Source organism: Calonectris borealis, chromosome 8, assembly GCF_964195595.1.
Source record: "Calonectris borealis chromosome 8, bCalBor7.hap1.2, whole genome shotgun sequence".
NCBI classification, from domain to species: Eukaryota; Metazoa; Chordata; class Aves; order Procellariiformes; family Procellariidae; genus Calonectris; species Calonectris borealis.
The window spans coordinates 10,683,859-10,695,106 of NC_134319.1; the positions used below are offsets into that span (position 1 = coordinate 10,683,859).

The 11,248-nt window shown below is 54.2% G+C and overlaps 1 protein-coding gene across 1 annotated transcript; it reads left to right on the forward strand.

The window, feature by feature from the left end:
• Positions 1-569: 569 nt before the first annotated feature.
• LOC142084818 (fatty-acid amide hydrolase 1-like) lies at positions 570-10,798 on the forward strand. The gene is made up of 15 exons (XM_075155843.1): positions 570-781; positions 2,029-2,142; positions 2,869-3,012; positions 3,337-3,470; positions 4,549-4,755; positions 5,149-5,189; positions 5,738-5,862; positions 6,094-6,219; positions 7,380-7,477; positions 7,861-7,960; positions 8,315-8,355; positions 9,163-9,202; positions 9,771-9,879; positions 10,219-10,364; positions 10,454-10,798. Exons 1-15 carry the CDS (start codon positions 614-616, stop codon positions 10,580-10,582), a joined length of 1,722 nt encoding a protein of 573 aa, XP_075011944.1. The 5' UTR covers positions 570-613; the 3' UTR covers positions 10,583-10,798.
• The last annotated feature ends 450 nt before the right edge of the window (positions 10,799-11,248 follow it).

The following is an 11,248-nucleotide window of genomic DNA, read 5'->3' on the forward strand; positions in this document are numbered from 1 at the left end:
GTGCAAGGCCCCAGCAAGCACGCCCCTGCCTGAGCAGGGGTGCCAGATTTCTATGTTGGAAGCCGCAGCACTTAGCAAAGTAGAGGCACACCCATGCTCTGCCAGTGATGAAGTGGACTCTGCTGGGCACCTGCTGAGACATTTATCGTTTCTTTTTCCCACACAATTGCTTGGCTTCAGGAAACGCAAAGGAGCCGGGTATCTTTGGGACTCCCCCCCCCCTGCTTCTTTGCTGCTCCTAGCCAAGACTATCCCCAGTGAGGCTGAAAAATTACAGGGAGATCAAATCCTCACTTGGGGAACGGCAAAATAAATAAACCTTATCAGAGGGAGACCACCCAGCACAGGGAGGGGTGAGTTTTCATCCAGGAGCTTTTCCTGCTCCCAAATATCCTCCTCCCTACCCGTGCTGCTGCTCGCAAAGCAGCAAACTGGTTAAAACCCTCTCCAGCGAGCCCAACCCTCTCCCGCCCGAGAATCCTCCCCAGGTTTTGCCTCCCTCTTCCCCACCTCCCCATCGGCGAGCGGGTGCCCTTGGACCCGGCCGGCAGCGGGGAGGTGCCGGGAGCGGGAGGAGCGGGGCACCCGGCCGGCCAGCCTCGCCAGCCCGGCCATGCGGATCCCCCTGCCCGCCCTGCTCTGCTGCTCGGCCGCCAGCCTGCTGCTGCTGCTGCGATGGCGGCGGCGAAGGAGGCTCTGGAGGAAGGTGAAGGAGGCTCGGCAGAGGCAGGAGCGGAGCTTGGTGCAGATGGAAATGGCTGTTCGGCGCTTTCGGGAGCAGGTGGGTGCAATAAGCCGCGCTTCTCCCTTCCACCCCCGGGGGGGAGGCTGCGGATGGGTGAAGCCGCCTCCGCCCGCCTGGCGATGGCTCCTCACCCTGCCCTTAGCATACCCCCGGGGCCAGCGGGCAGCGGGGTGTCAGCCTGCAAGGGGCAGCTGCTGGGCGGCTCTCACAGAGCTGGCCCGGCTGCGAGACCGCGTCCCGGTTCCTAATTCCCTACGGGGATTTAGTTTTATTTTTTTTCCTTTCTAAATCTATGTGTGCGTGCACCCACCCCAGCAATGCGGCGATCCCCTCTGTAGCAGGGGTGGGGAGGAAATGCTTCCCGGTGCAGCGGGGGATAACGGGCAGCGGCGCAGGCGCCAGCAAACAGTAACCGGCAGCGAGGAGAGGAAAATCCCTGCCCCTCGTCCGGAAGCTTCCTGGCCTCTTCCGCCGTGGTAGGAGGCTCAGCCTGGCCGCTCAGGAGGCGGTAGGAAAAGGCGAGAGGCAGCGTGTTCCCGGCAGAGGCCGAAGTGCAGCCGCGCAGCCCGAGGGCGCTGCCCGCAGGGAGGGGGTGCGGTGCCGCTGGTGCCGCGGCGCCGTGCCCAGAAATCCGGCTCCACCGCGCCGTGGCCCCCGCGATCCCGTCAGACTGCCCGACCCGTGGTTGGAGTGGACTCGCTCGGGTTCAGAGTCCAGCTTGGGGGATGAGGTTTGATGCTTTTTTCATGGTATTTAGTAGGTGACGAGGATATTTTTCCTGACCCAAAAATGACCTGTCTGCTGTCAGCCAAGGGGCTTCCTGGTTTGTGCGCATCCCTGTGGGATATCTTGGTGATGCCAGGAGAAGAGCTGGCACCGGGTCCGGCTTTGTTTCTTGCTGGAGCAATGTCTATAACCATGCCGCCAAGTCCCACTGTAATTCAGCAGAGAACATTGCACTGAGCAGTTCCCCCAGGCCTGGCCGAGACCTGTCTGAACAAGGCTGCACGAAAGGCTTTCTCTTAAACAGCAGGTACTTGGTGAGACCGGTCTGGCCAGGAAAACAAGGCTTTAGAAAGCCTGGGTTACTACTGGCCCTGCAGGTTTCACGTTGTGCTCACTGGTGTCAGATAGGAGGAGGATTGCGGTCTTGAGGCAGATATTGCATTTGACCACTAAATGACAGGTATTTTTTGGATGGGTTACAGTGGGCACCAAGGGGAGAGGAGGAGCCCACCAGCTGAGGTAAAGATGGGTCATTGTCTGTTCAACCTTTCCCATAGCATCCTTCCGTGAACGTGATCTCCATCCTCTCTCTGCCTTTGCCGGAGCTCTCCAAGAAACTCCGGGATGGCTCCCTCTCTCCGGAGTATGTCTTCTACGCCTACGTGGGCAAGGTGAGGAGCAAGGGCAGCAGAGCAGCATCTCACCCACCGTGGGGCTGGCTCTTTTTGGGAGGAGCCCAGCACAAGGTTCAAACACTGTTTCAAACCTGGTTCAAGTGCTGCTGAGCTGTCGCTGCTCGCTGGTTAGTGCTGGGCCCTTCTGCGCTTTTCTGTGAGTGAGGGGAGAGCCGGGCATCTGGCTGCCATGGCTCTCAGCTTGGTTTGGAGCAAAAGGGAGCAGCAAGCAGCAGGCACAGCATCTGGAGAGCCCACACCTTCCTAGGGGAGCCCATACCTTCTCAGGGACAGGTATAGCTATAGGGAAGTTGCAGAGTGCTGCTGTTGTCTCCCCTCCATCTCCAAATGGGTTTGTAAACCTCAAAGACTCGGTGTCCACTTTCATTCTCTACTTTTGCCATATTGCCCCGATCACCTCCTGGGTTCCCACTTTGCGGTTATCGTTTTATGCCACCCCAGAAGCTCAATCAAGAGAATAGCCTTTGGTATTCTGCTGCGCTGAGTGCTCTTTTCATCACGCACCAGCTGGTGCCACGGCCCGCCCTGTGTCCAGACAATGTTTTGGAGTTTGGCATGAAAATGTCTTGGAAAAGAACAGAAAGGGCTGCCCTGGTAGCGACTGCGCAGATGGGGAAGAGGCGGGTGGCCTTTGCAAAACAAGGCTGTTGTGCAGCGCCGCGGGCTGTGTCTCACCTGCGGGTTTTGCCTGCTTTCCCCAAGGCTCTCCAAATCGCCACAGAAACCAACTGCATCACGGAGTATCTGCAGGAAAGCGAGACCCAGCTCCAGAAAGCGAAGCTAACAGGGAAGCTGGGTTTGCTCTACGGGGTGCCTGTCAGCATCAAAGACTCAATCGACTGCCAGGTACAGCCAGCACGATACCGCGTGTTTCCTGAGATCCCTGTGGTTTGGAGTTTGGTGACAGGGGGAGGTTTGACCTCAGCATCTGGCTTGACTTTGTCATAGCTGATGTGGGATGGCCTGCCCTGGCAGGTGATGGGGTTTGCGGCCCATCTCCCATATGAGCCAACAGAGAAGGTCAGATTTACTACCAATACACTATGCAACGTGTGCATGATGGATGGGTTGTTGGAGGTTCATGCACATGCTTACATATATAGATAAAAATACAGGGGCAGGGGGAATTGCAGTCTTCCATTTGGAAACCTCATTGTCCTGTGTTTCCAGGGTCATGATTCCACGTTAGGGTTTATAAAAAACCTCAATAAACCCGCGGCAGAGGACAGCGTGGTGGTGCAGGTGCTCAGGAGACAGGGGGCAATTCCGTTTGTCAAAACCAACGTTCCCCAGTCCCTCATCAGGTAGGTGGGTGCTCCATTCCCCGGCACGGCAGCAGTCCTCCCTCCCTCATCTCGAGTGAGGGTTTCTATCAAATCTAATTCTCATTTCCCACTTTTAAACTAACAGCACCTGGTCCCTATCCTTAGTGTCTTTAAGTTTTACTTAAAAAAATAAACACATTTAGACTAAGGATGAAAATTAACTCTAGTTCCAAATGAAATAAAGGAGCAAAAGAGGAGGAGAAGAGGAAAGAAATCGCTGCCCTTCTTTCCTCTGTTGGGTGTTTTTAAATAACTTTTTGATTTTGTGGTTTTTTTTTTTTTTAAATTAACCCCTCAGAGATGGACCTGTTAATTATACAGTGCAAACACATATTCATGGAAGGGGAAGCTAGTTAGCTAGTTAAGTTAACGACCTTAAATTATCCTGCCCCCAAACCTCCTGCTGTATCTGGCCAGGCCACTCTTGCCGTCATTGATACGGGGTGAGGTCAGGTGTGCTGTGCTGGACAGCCACCCTGCTAGTGTCCCTGTGTCCTGCCAAGTGAAGTCTGCCAAGGCGGCTCTGCGGATGACTGTTGCCCAGCTGTATGAAATGCCTTCCTTAAGGTGACACGGCGATGACTGACCATGTTTAAAAAAAGCCACGCAAAGAGGTCGCCTCAGGGATTATCAGATTCATGTTCAAATATTGCTGCAGTTGGCATTTGGCCTGTTCCCAAGCAGGGGCTTAGCAATGCCCCCCCCCCAGGGTGGGGGGGCCTGGACCTGCTCCAGGTGGGCTGCTTTGGGCGTCCTCTGGCCCTTGGGACCGCCTGAACAGGGAGCCTTGCCAGGAGGTTTGATGTATTTGTGCTGCCAGAGGGTCTGTCTGGGGAAGGCTTGACGACACTGAAATTAGCTGGCAGTGAATCCAGGTCCTGGGGCTGCCATGAAAAGGCTGATGGTCTTCCCAGAGCTCCCTCAGACTAAGTGATGTCCATGTAACAACTAGTGAATTACGCAATTACCTTTTGAAGGTCTTTTTGTAGTGGCTGGGGTCCACATCAGCAGATATCTACATTCCTCTCGTTTGCTCTCTCTCTCTCTCTCTCTCTAGCTATGACTGCAAGAATTTAATCTTTGGTCAGACGTTCAACCCTCTGCTCTACACCAGAAGCCCCGGAGGCTCCTCTGGTGGAGAAGGGGCACTTGTAGGAGGAGGAGGGTCCATCCTGGGCTTTGGGACGGATGTAGGAGGGAGCCTGCGTTTCCCCGCTGCCTTCTGTGGGATCTGTGCACTCAAACCCACCGGGAACAGACTCAGGTACTGCGAGTAATGCAGTGATGTCTCTACCGACCGCTGTGCTGGGATGCTCCTGTGGGCAAGGGGAAACCTGGGAGGAACTAGGAAGGGCTCATTTATCCCTCCTGCCCAGACATTTTCTGGGGCCAGTATGGAAGGAAGCATTGGTTCCCCCAGAATGGAGACAGAGGAACCTCTCCATCTGCATGCTAAGGTGGTTGTTCCTGACTGACATAAATCATTCTGGCCTAGGTTGGGTCTCTCTTGGGCTTCCCCTTGGCCCTTCATTCTGGCCAACCTCTGCATTTGCAAAGGGAGGGCAGTGTTTTCATTATCACTTGCTACAGCTTAAAGCCTTTCCCTTCTGTGAAAACTACTCAGCTGTTGTATTTTATGTGTCTCTCTTCTTCACAGTAAAAAAGGAATCATTTCTGGTGTCCTTGGGCAGAAGGCAGGTAGGAATTGATGGTTGTCCCCCAGGGAGGGCAGTAGGGCAGGGGTGAGAAGGACCCTCAGCTGGTTATGGGGGACCTTCTCCAACACGTTTAGAGAGGGAAGCAGGTTCCCTTTCAGGGACTCTTTCAGAGAGCCATTCCCATACCATGATTCCTGAGAAACTGGAATACGCCCGAGCCGAGAGGAGCAGTTTGTGTAACACATAAACCTCAACACACCCTGTAACCCCCAGGTTGCTGCATTGTCTTCCACTGCTTCATGGGAGGTGGGATTAGCAGGCAAAGGGGGTGTCTTATGTTGTCCTCATGTTTAATTTTGTAAATCATGGAATGGAGACGTCAGGGCACGTATTGATGGATAACAACTCTGCGTCCATAACCGTGGGCCTGTTGGTGGAAAGGCACCTGTAGGCATCCCCAGCCCAATTCTCAAACAGGAACTGTTGCCAACACTAGACTAAGGCAAAATGATGCCAAGAGGTCCTGCTTTTGCAGGACGTGCCCTTGAAAGACCCCAACCATGAATGCTCTCTTCTGGTCTCTTCCAGTGGCCGCAGGAGTGGGGCCGATGGCAAAAGACGTGGAGAGCCTGGTGCTGTGCATGCGGGCGCTCCTGTGCGAGGACATGTTCCACCTGGACAGCACAGTGCCCCCCCTTCCCTTCAATGAAGAGGTAAAGGACCTCAAAGGGAGGCAAAGGTCTCTGAGAAGAGCTGCCGTCGCTCAGGCTGAAAACGCTGGTGGCTCATAGGAGCCTTCCAGGACCTGTTCCGACCTGCCACACGCTGTGGGTGGGCACGTGGGCGAGAGAAGTGCTTTCCAGACTCTCTCTGCAGCATGGGTGTACTGTTGGCTCCTGACACCACTGACATCCTTCCAGCTGGTGCTTTCCCTTGCTCCGCAGGTGTATTCCAGCACACAGCCCCTCCGCATAGGCTACTACGAAACCGATTTCTTCACCATGCCAAGCCCTGCCATGAGACGTGCTGTTCGGGAGACGAAGCAGCTGTTGGAAGATGCTGGCCACACGGTAGGGTGTTGCACGGACCCAACAGTCATGTTGCATCTATTCTTCCTTTCTGCTGTGTCTTTGGGACCCGTGTGTGAATATCAAGCAAATTTGGCAGGGAAAGAGGGCCTGGAATCTACTCAACTTCCCACAGCTTTGATGAAAGCAGATAGCTGCTTTTGGAAAAGAGAAATTCTTTATATTGCAACTTGATTTCTCCTCTCAGCAGGATCTCAGTGCTCTTTAGGTGGTGGTGAACACAAAAGGGAGCCCTCCCCGATCCATAACACATGCTGGGGAGTAGCCACACTGCTGTATGACTTGTCTGTAGTGTGGGTGCATTTACTCACACCCTGGCTGAGACCCACATTGCACTAGGTGCTGTACAACCCGGGTGCTCAGGCAGTTCCTCCAGGGAGCTTACAGTCCTGGTGGTATATGATCATTGCCAGCTCAGTGCGTGTCCTCAGCCTGATGGACCACCTCTCTCAGTGGCTGTGAGCAGCTGTTGTCCAAGTATTTGTTTCATCTATTCTCAAGCCGATTTCACCTCTTCTGCATATCCTTTGGCAGGCAGTTCCACAGATCTACTGCACGTTGCATGGAAAGCCATCTCCTGTTTTTGTATCTGGAGACAAGGACCTAAGGAGAAAATAAAAGGGCAGTTGCAGATGGCAGATCTTTTATAGCCAAGCAGTCCCATATTGACCCAGACCCGTTTCTAGGGTCTCAGGTTTCTGGCGTGCTGAGCAGAGGTTGTCTCCTTCCTCCTATCTGTCCTTTCAGCAAGTCATCTCCTGTGCGTGAGGCACAGTCGTGGTTGCACACCTCCCCCTTACCCTTGTGCAAGGATCAGGAGTGAAGTAGGGAGCACAGACTCATGCTCTCTGTCACCCACTGCCAGTTTTGGAGGGACCTTTGTGCCTTGAGGCTGCTTGGACATCAGGGGGCCAAGCCCATCCTGTATCTTTTGACTCAGTTGTTGCTCAGAGGGAGAACAGCTTTTTCAGGGAAGGATGGATGGGATGGGGAGGACCTGCTGGCCTCAGATGCTGGAGGCTTTCCTAAGGGCTTGTCAGGAAAACCTCAGCCCAGCTTGGCCCATTGTGAGCCCTTGATGGCTTCTCCCACACAGGTTGCTTGTGCTTGTGCCACTGACTCCTCTTCCGTTGTCCTTCCAGCTGGTGCCCTTTGAACTCACGAATGTGGACTACATGATCTTTAACTTCTGCGTCAGGGGAATGTTTGCAGATGGGGCCGCCTCCTTTCTCAAGGGATTGTAAGTATAGCCTGGAACGGCTGGGAGTGATGGGTGCCTTTCTCTGAAATCCTCCCCAGGGCCTGGCTAGCGTCCGGGTACAGGTAGCAGATCTACTGGATGTAGATAGCGGCTGATATGCACTGGGATTTACTGGGGAGCTTACCATCAAGTGATTCAGCTGAACCTTGGGTCTGTTTGGGATTGTTACCAGCCTTGACAGATGAAAGGAAACTGGGTGCTGGTATCCTATAAATACTGTGAGAATCAGAGGAGCCCAGAGGAGTAGAGCAAACCTCTTTTTGTCACTTAGATACGCTGTTCAGAGGGGTTGGCCCTGTGAACGCTGATCTACTGTGATCGCTTCCTAACACTGCTCAGCTAAACACCCTTTTCTCTTTCAGCAAAGGGGAGCTGGAGAAAAGCAGCATGGGGCTGTTGTTCTGGTTGGCGAAGTCACCAAACTGGCTAAAAACTGTCCTCTCCTGGATTGCCAAACCCTTCGTAAGGTCCATTTCTTTCTAGCATAGATGGAGTTAAGCAATAAGTGGTGAATCACTTGTCTCCCATTGCAGTAAGGCTTTATCATTGAGAAGTCTCTCGGCATTGCTTCCTGGCTGTGCTTAGACACATCTTCAAACTGGAGAGATGCTATTTTTGTTCCTCCTCTCCCCACTTTGGGGAAAATCCAGGAATCCTGCCTGAGCACTGAGTCAACGGCTTGTATTTGTGACAGAGCTGTCTCAGAGGACAGGGCTGGGATTAATGTGTCAGAGGACAGGGCTGGGATTAATGTGTCAGAGGACAGGGCTGGGATTAATGTGAATTATTTTCTTTTTTTTACTTTCTCCTTCTCAGGTGCCTCGATTTTCAAGTATCCTAAGAAGTATGAGAGCAAAGTGAGTAAATCTGAACCTAAGCAAATGTGTAAAGATTTGGGTTTCTCTTTTGGAAATCAGCAGTGTTTGCTACATTAGGGGTACTGCCCCAGCTGCATGCATCTGAGAAAATACAAGGCAGAAAACACCAGGGTGGGAGCAAACTGAGAGCAGTTTATGTCAACACCATCACCCTGCAGGGAATGAGGGTGGGGGCTCACAGCCTCTTGCTTAGCAACTGGATGAAGCTTGTGGAAATGAAATACAGTGTTGGCTTCAGCGCTGGTTAATACATCTGTCCTGGCATGAGGTAGGGACCCCGTAAGACAGAAGGAAGGAGAATGCAGAGGGAAGGAGGCTTGCCCATCCTTGCTGCGATGTCAGTGTTGGGCAGTTAGTGGTGAGAAAGGACTCGGGTCCCGTAGCAGAGAGGGTGCATTTCGTGCTGTGCCTCCAAGGCAGTATGTCTGTCCCCACATCAAAGGATCAGTCCACCTCACACAGCCTGGCCTTTGAGAAATGATGTGCCTGGGCTTCCACCTCCTCAGCACAGCAGCAGTAACAGGGCTGGACGCTTGTCAGGCCAAAGCAGCGCTGCACCAATCTGCCTTTAGTCTTCAGCCCTCTATCATGGGCAGAAGCAGAAATAAGACCCCCAGCCCTTCAGAGGAAAGCCAGGACTTTGGCAAAGTCCTCTCTTCCCTTGGCTGTGGCTCCAGGAGCAGAGCTGACCTGTGCCCATCTGCTTTTTCATGCTCTTCGCTGCCCCTAAAGCTGCTCTTTGCAGCACCTCTTGATGCCTTTCATTAGTTTTGTTTCCTTTTTCAGCGCAGTGGATGAAGTCTGGAGTCTTCATCACGAAATTGAGGTAAAGTATTGCAATTTGGGGTTAGACAGTTTTTGTTTTATTTCTCTTTGGGAAGAGGCAGATTCGGTACCCACCAAGGTTAGGAGATGATCAAGTCACTGGTGATGTGAGGTAGGAACATACATCACTCCTCAACAGATCTCACTTGGATGTGCAAGTTCTCAGCGCATTTAAAGATTAGGACAACGCGTAGACACGTTCACGATGCCGAATCAGATCTGAATTTTTCACTCCTACACTTGAAGACATAGGCCATCAGCTGCAGCAGACTTGCCTGTATTTCCATTCTGGTTTCCTCAAGACCCGTGCCCATGTCCCAGTTGCCATGTGCCCCCACACTCAATCTTTCTCCACCACCGGTTTTAGCAGCAGGGAGGGTGCTTTGTACGCTGGGAGGGCTGTTGGCCAAGCAGCAAACGGTTGCTGGTTTTTAGCAGGATCAGACCTGATGTAGCCTGATGGCTGCTCCCGGGGAAGGGCCAAGAGCTGGGCACCCAAGGAGAGCCTCGGCCAGCAGCCGTGGGACAGTACATCCACCCCACTGACCACCAGTGCGTTTCCTCCTCAGGAGTTTTGCTACCAGTTCATCGCTCAGTGGAAAGCGCTGAATCTGGACGTCATGCTTTGTCCCATGCTGGGCCCGGCTCTCAGCATTGGCTACCCTGGGAAGCTCTCAGGTAGGACTGCCAACGGGGGACCTTTGCCTCCGGCGTGCCCCTGCTGCGGCACTCCGCCAGTATCAATGGGAAGCGTTCCTCCTCCTCCTCCTCCCCTCACGTCCCCACGGCACTGGCCGGCGGTGGGAAGAGCTCGGCTCTTGGGGCAGCTGCAGCCCCAGCCCTGGGTGCACCCGGGACAACCCCCCCGGTGCATGTGGGAGCCAAGGGGCAGGTTAACATCCCGCAGCCCTGAGTTCCCAGTGCAAGCGCCCCGTTAGCTGGAAGCTTGCGTACGCGGAGGGGGGCGAAGGCTTTCCCTGCGGCGGGCTGGCGCTGCGAGCTCCCCCTCTCCCCCAGTGGCCGTCAGCTACACCATGCTCTACAACGTCTTGGACTTCCCCGCCGGCGTGGTCCCCGTCACGATGGTGACGGACGAGGATGAGGAGGAGCTGAAGAGCTACCAGGGGTACTTTCGGGACTGGTGGGACCGGACCCTGGCAAAGGTGAGTGGTGCCAGGTTCCCAGGGGTGCGAGCATCCCCATCCCTTCCCCTGGACATCCCCTGCCCTCTCCCCCTCTGTTTGTGCCACAGGCTTTTCGCGGCAGCGTGGGGCTGCCAGTGGCCGTGCAGTGCGTGGCCTTGCCGTGGCAGGAGGAGCTGTGCCTCCGGTTCATGAAGGAGGTGGAGACCCTCATCCTGAAGAAAAACAGGCTCGTCTGAGTCCTGCGCGCTCGCCCGGAGCAGGATCCCAGCTAACGTCAGCGCGGGTCATCCTTTGGTCTGACTCGCCCACAGGACTTGTGTTCCCCTCGGCGAGGACGCGGTGATGGCTGGGCTGGCTGCTGGCTTTGGGTGCAAGGGGAGGGCAAGGCGAGCTCCGCAGTGGTGGAGCACTTCCAATCATTGTCCCAATACAGTATTTTTTGTTATCGGAAAGTCTGTTATTTCAGGTCTGTGTTTGTGTGTGGGGTTGGGGTGGATTTTAATAACCCTCTCAACACCCCCCCAGGGAAGTGCAAGAACATGATCTTTCTCTTACAAATGGGGAAACTGAGGCACGGGGACTAGTTTTGTCTGAGACATTCAGACTCCTACTTGGAGTGCTGCAGGAAAAGGGATTTTCCCCTCTGTTCTCAGTTCGCTGAGGACAAAATCTGGTGTTTTCCCTGCCTCCTATCAGCCATCTGAGGTCAAAGCTGAGCCTGCCTGCAGGCTCTGGCAAGCAGGGAGGGAGCTGGACCGCTTCCCACAGCGCAGGGCTGCTGGCAGCCTGCGCACCATGGAGGTGAAATCTGGAGTGACGTTAACCCCCATCTCCTTCAGACACCTCCTCCTGCTTTCCCTGGGGCAGAGGTATGAAATGCTTCAGCTCACGGTATTGCATGT